General features: G+C 54.5%; 1 protein-coding gene across 9 annotated transcripts; it reads left to right on the top strand.

The window, feature by feature from the left end:
* The first annotated feature begins 32 nt into the window (after window positions 1-32).
* Window positions 33-18,591, top strand: Ankrd13b (ankyrin repeat domain 13B). Of its 9 annotated transcripts, XM_055620460.1 has the most exons (16): window positions 33-191; window positions 11,865-12,000; window positions 12,096-12,220; window positions 12,304-12,349; window positions 12,900-13,043; window positions 13,125-13,314; window positions 13,390-13,456; window positions 14,393-14,474; window positions 15,477-15,541; window positions 15,708-15,838; window positions 15,917-16,104; window positions 16,231-16,383; window positions 16,495-16,658; window positions 16,729-16,805; window positions 17,022-17,101; window positions 17,293-17,345. In XM_055620460.1, exons 1-15 carry the CDS (start codon window positions 78-80, stop codon window positions 17,065-17,067), a joined length of 1,728 nt encoding a protein of 575 aa, XP_055476435.1. In that variant the 5' UTR covers window positions 33-77; the 3' UTR covers window positions 17,068-17,101; window positions 17,293-17,345. The 9 variants fall into 9 exon arrangements, with proteins under 9 accessions (XP_055476435.1, XP_055476431.1, XP_055476430.1 ...); XM_055620456.1 differs by lacking the exon at window positions 17,022-17,101 and having other exon boundaries at window positions 15,947-16,104; window positions 17,238-18,591; XM_055620455.1 differs by lacking the exon at window positions 17,022-17,101 and having other exon boundaries at window positions 17,238-18,591.
* Window positions 18,592-18,594: the final 3 nt, after the last annotated feature.

Below are 18,594 nucleotides of genomic sequence, written 5' to 3'. Positions count from 1 at the left end.
CGCGGCCCCGGGCCCCGGCTCCCGCGCCGTCCCTCCCCGCGGGCCGGGCGCCGCGGCCCCGGCATGAGGAGCGGGCGATGATCCCCGCCAACGCCTCCGCCAGGAAGGGGCCCGAGGGCAAGTACCCGCTGCACTATCTCGTGTGGCACAACCGCCACCGCGAGCTGGAGAAGGAGGTCCGCGCCGGCCAGGTAGGAGCGCCGTCGGGGACCACGGCCCGGCACGCCCGCGCGGCGTGGGGAGGGGGCGCGGCGCCGCCTGTCCCGCCTCCCCGGCGAGTTTGCGGCGCTTCTTTGTTTGCCGCTCGGCTTTTGTGCTTGTTGACCTGGAGAGGGTGATGGGAGCGGCCCCCTCCTGCTTCCCTGGTTCCAGGACCGGTGGCCCACACGTGTTCCGGGCCCTCCGAGACTGCTGTGGAGGGACCCTGTGTTCTCCTCCGATGGGGCTTTAAGGGACGGCAGGAAGGGGTTGTCGGTTCTGTTTGTGCTTCGTGTGGTGGGAGAGTCCACCCCGCTCGATCTAGGCGCGACAACCCCGCGTGAACGTGCAGAGATGGGAAAGGCCTGCGTGGGGAGGGGGCCCACACAAGATCGGGGAACATTCTGTGTGGCACCTCAGTCATTGCCGCCCCACCCAGTGCCCTCTCACTTCCTGGTGAACCTGGTCTGTTTAGAGTGGACAGAACCCATGGGTGCCTCAGATCCCGGGCCCTTGCATGGGAGTGGAGGGATGAAGTCCGGAAGGGCCTTGTCCAGGTGCTGAAAGGCGCTCTCTTGCCTTTTGGTGCTGGGGCCTACCTTCTCACTGTGGAGGAAGCTGGGGCAGGGGAGAGGGGTGAGGCGGGGGCGGGGGGGGGTTGAGGTGGGGTTGGGTGGGGAGGGGCACAGGAGGGGCACAGAATATGGGTTCCTTGCTTTCTGCCCGTCAGAGAAACCTGTGGGCCAGACAGCTTTGAGTTGGGCGGTGACCTCAGAGAAGCCTGGGAGCCAGAAGTGATAGTGCATGCCTGTAGTCTCAGCCCCGGAGAGGCAGAGGCAGGAGGATTGCCAGAAGTGTAAGGTCAGCTGGTCTACTTCATGTTCCGGAGCAGCCAGGGTGACATGGTGAGACCTAGTTATCTGGAAACCAAAACAAGCACAAAGGCTGGGAATGGTGGTGTTTCCTGGCCATTCCTCAGGACAAAGGCAGGCACAAGTCACTAATAGTCTTCAATTCTGCTCTTGCCAGGCAAATGGCAAAGCATTCTGGTGCCAACATTACCTGCCACCCCACCCCGGGCAGGGGAAGCAGTAGGCAGAGCTGGGCCCAGGCTGCTCTGGGCTGCTTAAGAGTCAGGCCACCAGGCTTGATTAGGGTCTGAGACTTAGGGCTGTGAGACCACTTCCTCCACCATGGAAGTTCAGCATGAGGACCTGTAATTCCCAAGGGAAGAGGTCAAGGCTGGACATTAGACTGTGAAGCAGAGAGGGTTGGACTGGCTCACAGTTACTCTGAGCCTCCAGCACAGTGTTCAGCTCTGCATTGCATCCCCATTTAATAATGAAATGACCTGGGCCTGCAAGTCTCTGGGCTGGCCTGGGGGTTCACTTCCTTTCCGCCTCTGCTCCCACAAGCTGGTTTTCTGTCATAAAGGCTTTGTAAAGGCAGGAGATCAGAGAGCCTGGGAAAGCAAATACCAGAGACCAATGCCTGCCTTGGGGGAGTTCTGGGGTTACACAGGGCTTGAAGATCCAATCCTTCTCTGGCTCTTCTTCACTTTCCTTGCCCGAGGAAGTCCCCAAAGATCTAGGGATTGTTAGAATGCTGGAAACTGAATCCTCAGAATGCCTCAGCCCTAGGGTGTGGGTGGTCTTTTTCCTAAAACTAGAGAGAAGTGGAGTGTCTCAGAAAAGGGCTTTTTCATCGAGGCCTCTGCTGACAGACCTCAAGTCAGCCATCTTGCTGGGGAGGTTGGGCTGGGGAGCTGCTGCAGGTCATGGTGGCCAGGGCTGTTCAGAATGCTTCTCTCCTGCTGCTCACACTGCCATAGTAGCTAGGTATCATGTTTGCCCCATCCTGGTCCTGGTGAGTTAATGTCTCATTGAAGTGGATACCAGCCTGCCTGTCCTTGATTCAAGCCGGTGCCATTAACCCTTGTTATCCAGAGAGTGCAAGCAAAGTATTCTCTTTCCCTCCAGAGTGCCAGGAAGCAGCATGCCAGTCAGCACTGATGGAGGTGTCCCTGGCTGTACCCTCAGTCCTGACAGAGTGACACTTGCATTCAAATGTGCACCATCTAATCTTTGGGGCATTATGATGTCCTCTCAGGGGACAAACCTTGGGGTGAGCTACTTGATTTCATAAGTCCTGTGGACTCTAAGCACCCTGGATGGTCTGTAGGGGGTCTCTGACCTCTAAAGCTCTTGGCACAAGCCACCATAGAAACCCGCCAGGCTTTCCTCAAGCACTTGGCAGCTGGGTCTCCCCGGTCCTTACTTGGCATAGCTGCCTCTGCTTTGCTCCAACAAAGACCTGCAGAGGCCTCCCGTGGGCAGGCCTGGCAATGCTGGCCCACTGAGTAGGGCCAAACAGAGAGCTTTCAGAGTGTCTCAGCCACTGGGGCCTCTTCTGGGAATGGTGAGCAGTTAAGAGGTGCTGGGACGCAAAGAAGGAGCCGAGCTGGAGCCTGGCATGGTTGTCAGGTGCCCTGCCAGGCAGGGGGGCCAATGGTTAGAAGCAGTTTATGTCATTTCTCCTTTGCCTGGCATGGCCTAGGTTCTGGAGTCATGAGTTCCTTCAGGGTGAGGGGCCTTGGGAACAGGGTTGTTCTCCTCACAGTAAGAATTCTGAAGGGGGTCCTACTATGGCCTTGGGAATTGCCTCTACCATGGCCCTTCCAGCTTTCTCCATTCATCTTTCCCACTTAGAGCTCAGTGAGATGGGGTTGTGAGGCCCTGTCAAAAAGTACCAGTTATGGGGGCTGGTGAGATGGCTCAGCAGCTAAGAGCGCTGTCTGTTCTTCCAGAGGACCTGGGTTCAATTCCCAGCACCCATATAGCAGCTCACAGTTTACTGTAATTCAAGTTTCAAGGGCTCCAATACCCTCACACAGATAAACATGCAGACAAAAACACCAATACACATGACAAAAAAAAAGCGCTAGTTATGTTGGGAACCTTTGGGGTGTCTTCCCTCACTAGTAGGTAGTCCTGGGTGTGGGCTACCACCACGGTTAGTGAGCTAGGAAGGCAGCAGAGAGAGCCACAAACTTCAAACCATACAGTCAAATCAATGGATGGAGGTTGGAGATGCAGCAGCTCTACCCCGATGGCTGTAGAATTCCATGTGCCCCGTGCCATCTGAGGAAACACCGCTCAGGCATGCCTGGTCCTACGCCCCATGTTAGGTGGCAGCTCCCAGAAGCAGGGGAAGGAGAGGAGGCCGAGCGGCTGAGGCTCTTTGGGCCCCTACCCTTCTTCCATGCCCAGACTTACTGTATATTTGGCAAGTGTTTTTAAGGCTCTACTGTCCATGCTAAAAGACTTTGCAAAACAGCCTGGATAGCGTATGTGGGTGTTTAGACCAAGTGTGCCATTACCAAACACACGTTACACAAGTGCACTCCTGCAAGGCCAGGGAGAAACCAAGGGTGTGCCTCACACTTAGGGGTTCGAAGGGACCATTCGTGCAGGTAGGATGAGCATGTGTGCACATGGGTGCTCACGAGTGGAGGCTTCTGCTCTTAAACCTGAGAGAGTCCAGCTTTGATTCCCTCTGAGCCTGCTGGGTCCGGGAGTCTCTACCGTCTCTGTGGGGAGGGCGGGTGTTGGGTTTCATGGAAACCTTTTCATTGCAGCAATTAAACAAACAGCTGTGAGCGTTTGCTGAAGAAATTAATGAATTCTCCCACCTGGGCCCAGGGCAAAGTGCCACTTGTGCTGCAGGCCCTGCTCTGGATAGGTGGGGGGAAGGGCTCTGGGGCCCCATAGGTGCCTGGAGGTCCACAGGCGCCCCCCCATCAGTGTTGCTTGAGGGCAGATACTGGGAGCAATCTTGAGGAGTTGGGGTGGGAAAGGCATCCACCTTGCAGGAGGTCTAGCTTGCAGAGCTGGGAGCTGTGGTGCACAGGGGCCCTGGGGCCAGGCAGGGTGCCTGCGAGTTCGAGTTCCCTGGGGCCTTGTTAGCTGTGTAGCAGCAGCAGCAGCAGCAGCAGCGGCATCTGGGGTAGGGTGGGGGATGCCCACAGCTCACCTGCAACCCTGGGGGCAGTACCTTTACCTGCTAGATCATCTCACAGCCTGAAGGCCGCCCCTTGGCTTCCCTAGCCAGCGAAGGGTCTGTGGCTCTCCCTCATCCCCACCTCATGGCTCAGAACCCCACTTGGGTCAGGACCCTGGAGGGCCCAGCCCACCCTAGTACAGCAGATCCTCTCCCGATTCTCTGTGGGGACTGGTGCCGAGGTGTTGGGGGACTCTTCATAGCTCCAAGCTACAGCTCAGGGATCCAGAGGGGCAGGGTCACTTGTGTTTTGAGGATCCCAATGTATTAAAAAGTAAAGACATGCCAACATAAGTTTTTTCTTTAAAATGATGTAAACTGGGTAGCTCTCACTGTAATCCTGATAAGAGAGGCCGTGGCAGGAGGACCACCACAACCTCGGCGGCTACATGAGAAATTGTCACAAAAATCAAGTTATTTTAAAAATGTATTCACTGTTTTGAAAAAATAATTTTTCTAGGCTGGATAGATGGCCCAGTGATTAAGAGAACTTGCTGCACTTGCAGAGGACCTGGGTTCAGTTAAAAACCCATATAGTAGCTCACAGCCATCTATAACTCTATGTCCAGGGACCCAGTGCCCTTTTCTGACCTTCACAGGCACCAAGCAGACACGTGGCGCCCAGATGTACATGTAGACAAAACAGCCAGACACATAAAAATTAAAAACAGGGGCTGGAGAGATAGCTCAGTGGTTAAGAGCACTGGCTTTTCTCCCAGAGGACCTGGGTTCAATTCCCAGCACCCACATGGCAGTGTGCAACTGTCTGTAACTCCAGTTCCAAGGGATCTGACAACCTCACTCAGATATACATGCAGGCGAAGCACTAATGCACACAAGATAAAAAAAATAAATAAATAATTAAAAAAGAAAACAAACACAATTCTTTAAAAGAATTTAAAATGAAGTAAAAGAAAATTGTAGCTGAGCAGTGGTAGGGCACGCCTTTTATCCCAGCACTCAGAGAGGCAGAGGCTGGCGGATCTCTGTGAGTTTGAGGCTAGCCTGTTCTACAGAGCAAGTTCCAGGACAGCCAGGGCTACACAGAGAAACCCTGTCTCAAAAAAACAAAAAGAAAGAAAAATTATTATGTTTCTGTTTGTGTGTGCATGCCAAGCACATGCCAAAACAGAGGTGGAAGGCCCTGGCCCCGTGTGCTTGTGTCCTGAAACAGCGTCTTGATGTATATTTATATCTGCGTATGCACTAGTGACATCACACCTGGCCTGAAATTGCCTTTTTTTTTTTTTTGGAGATTTATTTTTATTTGTATGTGTCTGTGCATCTGTGAGTATAAGCTCTAGGAAGCCAGGGGTCACAGCAGATTCTTGGAGCTCGAGTTACCAACATGGATGCTGTGCTTCACGATAGAACTATTAACTGCTAACCACTGCTAACTACTGCTAACCACTACTAACCATTGCTAACCACTGCTAACCACTGCTAACCATTGTTAACCACTACTAACCACTACAAACCACTGCTAACCACTACAAACCACTACCAACCACTATCAACCACTATTAACCGCCTGGCTGTCTCTCACACACACAAATGTCTTAGTTTTGACAAGTGAATTCATTTTCATGGTTTGAAATAGTTTGCTGTTTATAGAAGTTTTTTAACTTAAGAAAACATTTATTTTGTTTTTATATTATGTGTCAGCATGTGGATATGTGCCCACGAGTGCAGGTGCTAAGGAGGCCAGAACAAGCAAGGCAAGAGAGCTGCTGGGGCTGAGGTTCGGGGCTCTGAGCCCAGTGGGTGCTGGGAGCTCAGGCCCGCCTCACGCCTCACGAGTGGTGTGTGCCCTTGACCACTGAGCCGTCTCCACAGTTCTTGGGTTTCTCATGAGCCACCACTACTCGCCTCCTCACTGGGCCCTTTCTCGATACTTACCTCTGTAATTATAAACTACCTCTAGAGGTATAGGTCTTGGTTTATCACTTTTATACTTTTTAAATTTCCTTCTCCTGACCCCTCAGTGTAGTCAGCTCCACATTTATGTAACAAATGTGCATTAACCTGATTACATGCCAGGGACTGTCCAGGCCCTGGGAAGCCACTGATGAACAAAGCAGGCAGGGTCTGGCCTGTCGGGGTACAGAGCTTAGGTGAGGGAAGCTGAAAAAGTCAACAAGCCAGAAATGTTGGCAGAGATCTGAAACAGAATAGGGGCAAAGGGGAGATAAGCAGCAACTGTCCCCTCAGGTTGGTTGTCACAGCAGACCAGTCTAAGGAGGTGACATTGGGTGGCAACCTGAAGTGAGAGAGAAAGGTTTGTTTGTGTTGCTGTGACAGAATTCCTGATGGCCCTGCGGTATGGCACTTGTCTAGCAGACAGCAAGACATACCCTGGGGTTGATCCCACCATGCCACCAAATAAAACCGAAACGAACACCCCCAGACAAAACCAAAACAAAACCCTTCGGCCTAACTGAAGACTTCACGAGGCAAAGAGGTAGCTGCAGCTCACAGTCCTGGAAAGGTCAAAGAGGGGAGTCCAGAGAGCACAGAAGCAGCCCGGGCCACCTGGCTGTGTCACAGTGTCACCAAATCAGCGCACACAGAAGGAGCGTGGGGGCGGGGCAAAGAGCCAGGAAGCTGAGCTTGAGTTGTAATGACCCATTCTTAGGGGAGCTGATTCGGTCCCTGGAGACCTGGCTTGCTCCTGTGTGCCTGTCCTTCTCAGGGTGGTGCCCACACCTCCCCCATCTCCTCAGGGGCCCAGCCTCAGATCCTCGCCTTTCTATCCTGTTGAACAGGGAGGACTGGGCTTCCAGCACACGAACCTTTGGGGACAGATCATAATGTTAGGGTATCCAAGGGATCATTTCTAAGACGACAGAGAAGGCTGGTAGCAGGAGTGTGGGTGGCTGGGTGGGGTAAATGAGTTTCGAGAGGAGTCAGGACTTAGCGTTCTAGACTAACACACACACACACCCCACACCACACACATGCCTGGTGTCCTCAGAGGTCAGAAGAGGACGTCAGATCCACTGGAGCTGGAGTTACTGGTTATTGTGAGGTAGCATTTGGGTGCTGGGAACTGAATGTGATTCCTCTACAGGAGGACGTACTCTTAGCCATGGAGCCGTCTCTCCGCTTCCCCCGAGTCCAGCGTGGTCAGGTGGAAGCATGATAAAGGTGGTGTGAGCAGTTAGAGGGCTGCTGAGGTGCTACAAGAAACAGAGCTGGCTGGGGGCCGCACGGGAGCCTCAGTGGGTGGGAGCCGAGTGCTTCTATGCCTACTTGGCAGGACGAGCCTACAGGGATGCTGATGGTTGGTTAGATGTGGAGGGCGAGGGAAAGAGAGGGCACAGCTGTTGATGAAGGGAAGCTCTGGAGGCTGAGGTGTGCCCAAAGCCTCCTGGGATAGGGCGGGGCGGGGCACAGATTTTTATTTTTAAAAATTTAAGTTTTCTCTCTCTCAGGGGGGAGGGGCAATGAGTGTGCCGCTGTGCACCTGTTGAGGTCAGAGGACAATTTTGGAAGTCGGTTTTCTCCCTTTGGTGTTAGGACCCTGAGGTAAACCTTGGGTGATGAGTTTGGTGGCAGGTGCCTTTCCCTTCGGGGCTGTCTCGCCAACAGCCTGTGCTGTCCATTTTAACCTGAAAATGCAGTGAAGTGAGGCACTGTCCTCTGTGAGCTGAGTCCGGGGCCAGCTGTCCAGGAATAAAGCCAGCTAGGGAAAGTGAGGAAGACGCGTCTGAATTGAGTATGGGATGCTGGGCAAGGACACAAAGTCAGCGAGGCCAGGGGCCCTTAGTTTTCCTGAGGGTGCAAGTTGCGGCCTCCACCAAGTTCCTTCTGCTGCCCAAAGAGTCAGCTTCCTCCCTGTTCATAACATCCCATTGTCCATTTGAGTTGACTTCATAGTGGACACTTCGCCTCCAGAGTCCAGTCCCATGTGGCTGCAGGGATGTTGGTGAGGATGGGGCCTGGAACTCACTGACACGTAGGACAAGCAGGTGGTGAGCTACTTCTCAGGGGAACCCCGGATATCTCTATTCAGAGGCCACTGGGGCCTTCACTTCCTCCCAGGAGGACTCAGTGTCCTGCCTGGGTAGAGTGGTGGCGGGCTCGGGGACTAGACACAGCTGTGTTGTGGCTGCAGAAAGCTCAGGGTCCAGTCCAAGGAGCCAGGCTCACCAGTCACCGGCGCTCTGCCTGTACCCTCATCTTCTGCTGTGGTCAGTGTCCCCAAGTCCAGCACACCCATGCTGGGTTTGGGGTGACCCGGCCTGCTGCTCTGGGCTCCCTCCCCTGACTGTGTGGCTCCTGGCTTCCTCTGCTCCACTAAAGCCAGCAATGATCCTCGGCCACTGTCCATCTTCTGAAGAGGCGTTGAGATTTCTCGAGAATCTGCTGACACCTCTTTATGCTCGTGGGTTTTAAATATTTTACTGACATTCTTAGATTTGCAAATTGAACATGTTTGGCGTTCTCCAGTCCTTTGTGGAGATCCAAGTCTCCATCTGGTGTCTTCTTCCCACCTGACCATTTTCCACACCTCTTGTGGCAGTACGCTCTCTGAGCTGTGGCTTACCGCAGTCTTACCTTCGTTTTGGAGGGGTGTCTTCATTAGGTGTGGCGTTTTCCACCGAGCCTTCCTGCCTTCCACCCCACTGTAAGCTTTCATCGTGCTGCCTTCTGGCTTGCATGGTTTCAATGAGAAGCAGGAGGTGCTTCTGTTTGTTCCCGACAGAGGAAGGGCCTTGTTCGCTCCTATGGTTTTCCTCTTAGCACCTTCTCAGCATCTGGTGGCGAGGGGCCCTGGCATCAGCTTTTTATGGAGGTGTTGTGTCTGCTGGTCTGTAGGTTTATCATTGTAGTCATTTCTACAACAAATTGCCACAAAAATGGATGAGTTAAACAAAAATTTACAGTTGGGTACATGCCTTAAATCCAGCACTCAGGAGGCAGAGGCAGGCAGCTCTCTATGAGTTTAAGGCCATTCTGATCTACAGAGTGAATTCCAAGACAGCCAGTGAATTTCAAGACAGAGAAACCCTGTCTTGAAAAACAAAAAACAAAAAAGACATTATTCATTGGCTTCTGGAGCCATCATGGTGCTCTGTGGTGCTGTCACCTGGAGTTCCTTCACAGGCATCTCTAATATCAAGTGGGTGTGGTAGCATGTGCTTCTCATCCCAATACTTGGGAGGCCGAGGTGAGGGAATCTAGGAATCAAGACCTGCCTCTGTTATGTCCTGAGTTCAAGGCCAGCTAAGCGGGTCTCAATGCCTCCTCCTATGATAACAACCAGCTGAGGCGGGGCGTGAGTGGCATCAGTGCCAGCTGGGGCTTCATCTCGAGAGCTTGTTCAAACACCAACAATGAAACCCCCAAACCCCAGACTTGAGCATTGCAGCGCCGTCTCTAATCTCCAGTGTTTGTATTGGATAGTCTTTGCTCTCGGATACAGGCCATATTTTCCTACTTTGTGACGTGTGTAGTAAGTTTTGAGGGGTGGTTGTTTGTTTTTAAACAACATCGAGTTGGTGTTTAATAAAGGTATTTTTTAAAAAAGATTTATTTATTATTTATACAACATTCTGCCTGCACACCAGACCTTACTATAGATGGTTCTGAGCCACCATGTGGTTGCTGGGAATTGAACTCAGGACCTTTGGAAGAGCAGTGAGTGTTCTTAACCTCTGAACCATCTCTCCAGCTCTAATAAAGGTATTTAATATAGGTTTAAGTATAAGGGTTAAGAAAAAGAGAGGTGCTCAGCAGAAAGTTAGATGTGCCAGACAGCATGGGTTACAGTTTGGACAGTCTCATTACATAGTTCAAGCTGGCTTTGAACTGCTACTTTAGCCTCCTGTCTGTTGAGATTACAGGTTTGAGCAACCCTATTGTGCTTTGTATCCTGCCTAGCGAGTTTTGCCTGAATGTTGGACGCTGTAGATATTTATTCAACATCTAAATTTTGTCTTCCTCAAAAAAGGTTCTCGACCTTCCTAATGCTGCGACCCTTTAATACAGTTCCTCATGGTGACCCCCAACCATAAAATTGTCTTTGTTACTGCTTCATAGCTGTAATTTTGCTACTGTTATGAATCGTGATGTAAATGTCTGATGTGCAGGGTATCTGACAGCCAACCCCAAAGGAGTCTCCACCTGCAGGTTGGGAGCGGCTGCTTTTTAAGGAAAGACTATTAGGCCTCCTTTTAGCAAATTAATCATTTGCAAATGAATGTGATCCTCTCGACTCTGTCAGTCTGTTGGGCTGACTCAGGTAAGTCTTTCCTTTCAACAGTTTAGCCTACATGGGGCACAACGCTGCTTCTGGGGGCTGCTAAATAGCGGGGAAATTACAGGCTTGAGTGTGAGTGGCTGCCCTCAGTGAGCTGTGAGAGTTCCTGTCCACTTTTCTGTTCTGTATAATCTTGTAGAGTTTTGCTGTGCACATGTGAGGTTTGGTAATCAGTGAAGACTCAGAGGGCCCCCCTCCCACCTATCCCCGTGCAAAGAAGCAACCCTCCCTCTTCTTCCTCCTTCCCTTCCGCCCTCTTCCCCTCTCCCACTTTCCTCCCTCTTTCCTCAGAGCCCATGCTTTTTCTAGTCTTCGAACTGCCTCATCTTCTCTGGATTCCTGTCTGTCTTCACAACTCAAAGTCTGCTGACGATTCCGTCTCTGAGTAGCAATCTAGGGTGTTTCTTCAAGTAGAAGTGCTGGGAAGCCACAGGCTCAGGGATCTCAGACAACTGACCTTTTGTCAATTGTGGAAAAACAATTACTTCATGTATTTTGGAGTGATAGCAGCCCTGTCCACTCTCAGTACAGCCTTTATTACTTTGGTTGGAAGGGAAGCCCTTTCATCAGGTTTTGGGAAAGTGTTAGCATGCATATGGTTGATTCACTGAGTTTAACTAGAAGCCCAAACTCCTGAGATATGTTTAAATATTTATGTTTGACATATCTGATTCTTACAACACAATACAGTGTTGTGGACTATCATTCTCCAAAATCACAGGATCTACGCAAACTGTTGATGCTTGAGCCGGAAGCCAACACCAGGCCCTGACGCTGTGCTATGAACGTGCTCTTTTGTCACCACCAGTGTTTGAGGGGGAGGTGTTGCTGGCTGTGTAGCAGGCTAGCCTGAGACTCACGGTTCCCCAGCTTCACGTGTGTGCACCACCTGCTGTGTTGGTGTTGTCATAGCTGTTTGCTAACCACCACTCAGGGCTCATGCCAACACTGTGACTTAGTGGTGCGTCCTGACGGTGTGGTCTGAGACCACTGGAAAGGTTTTGCCATGGCATCCTCCTGGCTAACAGCATCTTTGGATGAACCACCACCGAGTCTCGGCCCTACTTGCCACAGGAGGCCCATGATGCCAGGTAGATAACTCTACCTGGGGCGGGGGCCCAGTGGTCGGGAAGGAAGGCCCTTCCTCTCACCGAGCAGTGTCCTTTCTACCTTGTCTCCTGTGCCCCTCTCCATTCACCTGGCATAGCACGTCATGTTGGGCTCTCTCATGGCTTGTGACCTGGACCAGGTGATGTAGCCGCGGAGCTGTGGCCAGCTTAGGAGCTGTTGAGCCCATGTGGGATTCCCACAGTAACCAGGGCTCCATCAATTTCTTCTGCAGGTGGACATTGAACAGCTGGATCCCCGTGGCCGGACGCCGCTGCACCTGGCCACCACCCTGGGGCACCTGGAATGTGCCCGTGTGCTCTTGGCACATGGTGCAGACGTGGGCAGGGAGAATCGCAGTGGTTGGACAGGTGGGCACCCTGTTTGTTTCAGCCCCATGTCCAGCGTCAAGCGCTCACTGGAGCGGCTGGCGGGTCTCACCTTGGGATGTCGCTTCCCTCCCCAGTGCTGCAGGAGGCTGTGAGCACCAGGGACCTGGAGCTGGTGCAGCTGGTGCTGCGGTACCGGGACTACCAGCGGGTGGTGAAGCGGCTGGCAGGCATCCCCATGCTCCTGGAGAAGCTGCGGAAGGTGGGCCCGGCTCTCCGCCTGCCCGCTGTGGCCCTGTGCCCTGAGGCTGGTGCCCGCTCAGCCCCTTCCTCTCCTTCCTCCAGGCCCAGGATTTCTATGTGGAGATGAAATGGGAGTTCACCAGCTGGGGTAAGAGGGCCGGAGGTGCCTGGGGCTTCACGCTCGCTGTCCCCTCCCTGGAGTGTTCGTCCACGCTCTTCATGGGGCTCCTCAGCCAGCCTCAGCTCCAGTGCCAGCTACCAGCCAGCCCTTTCCAGATGGCCCAGACGCTTTCTTGATTCCATTGTTACTTTCCTCTGTAATGGTTTGCTTATTTAGTGCCTGCCATTTGCTGTAAGGTAAAGGCCAACAGGCAGGAGTCTTACCTTGTTCATTGTTGTATCTCCGATGGCTGGAACAGTGCCTCTCATGGACTTGGTGTTCAGTCAATGCTTGTTGAAAGTATGGGTGAGCGGCTGAGTGAACGGATGCACACGAGTGGGCACGAGAGACGCTGGTGTGTGAGTCAGCCTTGTGCCCAACCTCAGGTTGCTCAAATCTATGTTGGGGGAGGGGCTGAAGGAAGGGCATCTCCCTTGGGTTCCCCTCGTCCTTTTCTGGCTATATTAACAATTCCAACTCCTGTGCCCTGGGCTGGCCCAGGCCACTGAAGCCCTTTCTGACCTTCACTTCCACCCAGTGCCCCTAGTGTCCAAGATTTGCCCTAGTGACACCTACAAAGTCTGGAAGAGTGGGCAGAACCTGAGGGTAGACACCACGCTTCTGGGCTTTGACCATATGACCTGGCAGAGAGGGAATCGCAGCTTCGTCTTCAGGGGTCAAGGTCAGTCAGGCAGTAAGTAGGGCAGGGTGGGAGACAGCAGACAGTGCAGACCACCCTGACCCCGCTGTTCTCTGGTGGCAGACACAAGTGCCGTGGTCATGGAGATTGACCATGACCGACGCGTGGTGTACACGGAGACGCTGGCGCTGGCCGGGCAGGATCGGGAGCTACTGCTGGCCGCTGCCCAGCCCACTGAGGAGCAGGTGCTGAGCCGGCTCACTGCGCCTGTGGTCACCACGCAGCTTGACACCAAGAACATCTCCTTTGAGAGGTGAGTTGGGTGGCCTGGCTAGCCCGAAGCCAGCCTGACAGCCACCATTCCACTTGGGCCGCTCTCCCTCCCCAGGAACAAGACTGGCATTCTGGGCTGGCGCAGTGAGAAGACAGAGATGGTGAATGGGTATGAAGCCAAGGTGAGCTCTGGGAGGCACGCTGAGCAGAGGGCTCCCAGCCCACTCTCCCCAGCCTGGTGGGTGGAGAGGCGGCACAGCATGGAGGGCAGGGTGAGACCAGTGTTCTCCGAGGAGAGGGCCGTCTGTGTGCAGTTCTTAGGGTGTCCACACCCAAGGCTCTGCTCCGACATGCTGTGTGCGGGCAGGAAAAACCATGCAACCCTGCTGTGCCACAGGCAGTGTGTCTGAGCCCCGCTACTGCACCCCATTTAATCTATCGCGCTCCACCAGCCAGGGGTGCTGGGCTGGTATCCTGGCCTACAGGCAAGGCCATGAGCATTGGCGCGGTCAACTCACTTAACAGAGTCATTGAAACACAGGTGACATGTACCATTGTAGGCACGGAGCTGGGGATTATGTCTTGGCTACCTGACCTCAAAGCCAGGGGCTCTAAAAAACTATCTGTCGCTGCGGAATGCCACCTGCCCAGCACATGCTGAATGAAGGAGCCAACACAGGCTTTGAGACTTTGCACATGTCTCCCCCCAGAAGCCCTCCTTGGCCCTGCCTGCTATGATGATGGGGGCCTCAGCTGTCCCCCGCTACGGCACAGATCTCACTCCTCTATATCTGTCCATTCTCTCGTCTTTCCAACTAGAATGTGACTCTCAAAGGGGCAGGGATTATGTCAGCTTTGTTGACCATTTTATCCTTTATGTCTGCCTCAAGGGCTGGCATCTTAACTGCTCCAAAATGTTTGCTAGTCTGGGATGGGGCTGCAACTTAGTGGTAGAACATTTGCCTACTGTACCAGAGGCTTCAAGTTCATTCCCAAGAACCATTAAAAAGTTTGCTGATGAATAAGAAAACGGATGAATGATTTGCTCTATTTACTTGCATCCATGCCTAAAGATGGGCACCAGAGCTGTCTCCAAGCCTCTTCCTCTCTGTCCTCAGGTATATGGGGCATCCAATGTGGAACTTATTACCCGGACACGGACGGAGCATCTTTCGGAACAACACAAGGGCAAGGTCAAAGGTAATGAGCTTGAGGGAAGCTCGGAGAGATGCTGCAGGATGGAAGGGACTTCCCGTCGGTGTGCCCACAACAGCATCCTCTGGCGGTCCAGTGCCAGGATGGCTCAACCAGACAAATAGATTTTAATTCAGATAGTTGCCTAACATACTGCAAAGAAGATCCTAGGGCTCATTTGGGCTCAGTGATTGATTACTAATGTCTGTATCGCATTTAGGAGAGAAATGTCACACATACCATTTATAGGCTAATCTAATCATCTGACTCCAAACCTGGATAGAAAGTCAGGGAGCCACTGAGTCTGCGCCTCTTTATATTGCGCACACTCACTGAGCATCATTTAACCTGTCTCAAGTGGAGACAAGTACAGAATGAAGTCATTAATATAGATGTGCCTAAAGGGAGGCATCCAGACACACACACACACACACACACACACACACCCAAACAGAAGACCGATGCTTTGCTGCCCAAGGTCACTAACCTGGAGAGAAGCATGTTGAGCCTAAGCACTGCTATTTTATTTATTTATTTTTTGAGACAGGCCTCAAATTCTCACTATGTAACCCTGGACTCAAATCCTTCTTCTTTCTTCTGTTTCTTCTTCTTCTTTTCTGGGTTTCCTTGTGCTGCTCACGCTGTCTGTCCTGGACTTGCTTTGTAGACCAGGCTGGCCTCAAACTCACAGAGATCTGCCTGCCTCTGCCTCCCAAGTGCTGGGGGTTAAAGGCATGCGCCACTATGCCCGCCCTCTTGGCTTCAAATTCTTGATGTAGGTCATGCTGGCCTCAGGCTCACAGATATCCACCCACCTTCCTCCCTCCTGAGTGCTGGTGTCTTTTCATTTTACCCAAGCTTGCATGGTCCTGGGCCCTGCTCCCTAGAGTCCTTGTCACTTTTGATGAAAGTAGCTAGGAATGTGGGGTGTGTGAGCTGCCCACACCCCTAACTCAGGCACTGGTGTATGGGCCCATAGTGTTGCCTGAGACCCCACATTTCTTCTAGGCTGTAAGACACCTCTGCAGTCTTTCCTGGGAATTGCCGAGCAGCACGGGGGCCCCCAAAATGGGGTGAGTGTGTTCCAGGTTGTTATTGTTTTGGAGGGTGTGGGTCTTGCTTACCGTGACCTACGTGGACTTCCTATGCACAAAGCCACGGTGGCTCCATGCTGGGAGGGGAGAGATGTGTCAGCAGCCCCTGACCTAGGCACTAAGGGCCCCCTCCTGTGTGGCACAGACCCTGGTCACTCAGACACTGAGCCAAGCCAACCCCACTGCCATCACCGCAGAGGAATACTTCAACCCCAACTTTGAGCTTGGCAACCGGGACATGGGCCGCCCCATGGAACTGACTACGAAGACACAGAAGTGAGGCCCCTGCTCTTTCTGGGGGAGGGTGGCCAAGGTAGGGGTCTGAGAGTGCTAGGAGGCCATGGCTTCCTACAGCTTCCCTCACCGCTTGGACTCTGGGGCCAGGTTCAAGGCCAAGCTGTGGCTGTGTGAGGAGCACCCCCTGTCCCTGTGTGAGCAGGTGGCTCCCATCATCGACCTCATGGCTGTCAGCAATGCTCTGTTCGCCAAGCTCCGGGATTTCATCACGTTGCGCCTTCCACCTGGCTTCCCAGTCAAGATAGGTGAGCCCCGCCCCCAGCCCCTTTTCTCCTCAGCCACATGGAGAGGATGAGGTTAGAGGCAGTCTCAGCAGTGGGCCTAAGGTAGCGATGCCTGAGGACAGTGCCTAATGGCTTCCGTATCCTCAGAAATCCCGATCTTTCACATCCTCAACGCCCGCATCACCTTTGGGAACCTCAACGGCTGCGATGAGCCAGTGCCGTCCGTGCGAGGGAGCCCCAGCAGCGAGACCCCCTCTCCCGGCAGCGACTCCTGCAGCGTCAGCAGCTCCAGCTCTACCAGTGAGACTCCACTCCCCACAGAGCCCTGCCCTCCCAAAGCTCGGCTCCACTTCCCTCCCCGACACCAAGGGGCGAGCCCAGCCCACACCTGACCCTGGCCCACGCCTCCAGCCTCCTGCCGCGCCTGTGAGATCTCCCCGGCGTTGTTCGAGGCCCCGCGCGGCTACAGCGTGCTGGGCGGCCAGCGAGAGGCGGCGACCCGGGACGAGGACGACGACCTGCTGCAGTTTGCCATCCAGCAGAGCCTGCTGGAGGCGGGCAGTGAGTATGACCAGGTGGGTTCCCGGTGCCACTCCAAGCCGCTGGGAACGCAGGCAAGCCCGGCTGACAGGACCCTCCCTCCAGGTCACCATCTGGGAGGCGCTGACCAACAGCAAGCCAGGCACCCACCCCATGTCCTATGAAGGCCGCCGACAGGACAGGTCAGTGCCCACGAGGCCGAAGAGAACTTAGAGATGCCTGCTCCCTCTCCTACCCCCACACACATGCACAGAGACCCCCAACTAACCCATCACACTGCAGAGTGACACTGGCACCCCACTAGGCCCCGAGAACCGTTAGTGCCTTCAGCGGGGCGCCGGCCGGTCTGGAGAACCTGTAATCAAGATGGCTTCCGCCATCCCCCTTTCCTGGCGCAGGGTGGGTGGCCAGTGCTCCAAGCATGTGCAGAGAGCAGGGACCTAGCTCCCCGGACGGTCAGACCCTCAGCAGCAGACAGGTTGGCGGGGACCTGGGATCTGCCACCACCGGGTGGGGCCAGCACAGCCCAGCGAGACTCCCGGCTTCCCCTAGAGGGTGGCAAGCCTGCCCAGCCCTGGGACCTCCACGATGTCTCCTGCCCCGCTTACGAGCAGGTGTCCCAGGCGTGCCGGGAGCGGGGAGCGCTCGACAAATCCTCCCCGCCCCCAGGAGCGCCCCACCCACGCCGCAGCGCCAGCCCGTGCCCCCGGCACCGGTGCCCAGCCCTCGGCCCAGCCCGGGTCCCGGCTCCAGCAGCCACGTGTTCCGGAGCTACGACGAGCAGCTGCGGCTGGCCATGGAGCTGTCGGCCCAGGAACAGGAGGAGAGGCGGCGGCGCGCGCGCCAGGAGGAGGAAGAGCTGGAGCGAATCCTGCGGCTCTCGCTGACCGAGCAGTAGCGCCCCCTGCTGGGACCCTCGCCCACTCCACGCCGGAGCCGGGTCTGCGCACCTGCCGAGCGGCTGCTGGAGTCTGGAGCCATTGCCTCGGGGGTGTAGCGGCGCACCAGGCTTGAGATGCCAGGGGTTTGATACAGGCGTGGAGCAACTTTCCAGGCCAGAGTCCTAGAGGCATGGCTGCTCTCCCTGCTTTGCTGTTCGGTGACCCCTAATCCGCTTCTCTGGGCTCACAACTGTCCAAGGGCGGAGACGCGGGGTATTGAAAAGGAAACGAATCCTTGAGAGGAGCATTGTCCCCGTCCCTTGCTCCTTCTGGCTGGTCCTCCTCCTTGCTCACTGACCCCTCTCCAGGACACTGCCCCCGAAGCCTTCGCATCTCAGCTCTTCACCCCTGGGAGGCAGCCGGTGGCCCAGCGTGCTGTGTCGCTGCTTTGTCCCAGACACAAACCGGCACGTCAAGGGCCCAGCGCCTCCCCACCCCGGCATTTCTGCGTCAAGTGCACTTAGCGGGGTGCCCGGCTCCCCAGCTCCCACACCTGTCCTGTGTCTCAGGGTGGTCCCAGCTTCTCCTTCGGCGGCCAGGAACTGGAATCCCCATGCCCGCAGCACGTTTTTCTTGTGATCAGGGAGTGTGTCTAAGGTGCCCCTCGTCTGGGCAAGGCCTGATTCCCTCACGGTGCCTTGGGGAGTGGGAGCAAGCACGCGCTGACACAATGGCGTTGACGAGGGCCCCGGCACCGCTCTCACCACCATCCCTTCCTACCAGCTGCTGCTAGCCCTCTGTGGTTGTGCACCCCTCTTGCCCCCGTTTAGGGGCTAACACCCTTTTTCCAATGGTGCTAACCTCGGCTCTCCCTGTTCCGCCCTACCCACCTAAAGAAGCACAGGCCCCGCCAGGCCAGGGCTGGAGCACACCCTCGTCCTGGGCCGCCTTCTGGCTGGCTTCTCTGCCACGGGCTCAGAAGGGGCACAGAAGGGGGACTAGAAAAGAGCAACAAAGCAAACTTGTTCTTCCCTTCCCTGATGCCAGGGGCACCGGACTGATGAGGCACAAATAAAAGAGGTTTCAAACC

This window comes from Psammomys obesus, unplaced genomic scaffold (genome assembly GCF_907164565.1).
Source record: "Psammomys obesus unplaced genomic scaffold, mPsaObe1.curated_primary_1811, whole genome shotgun sequence".
Lineage (NCBI taxonomy): Eukaryota > Metazoa > Chordata > Mammalia > Rodentia > Muridae > Psammomys > Psammomys obesus.
This window is presented reverse-complemented; position numbering and strand designations above follow the sequence as displayed.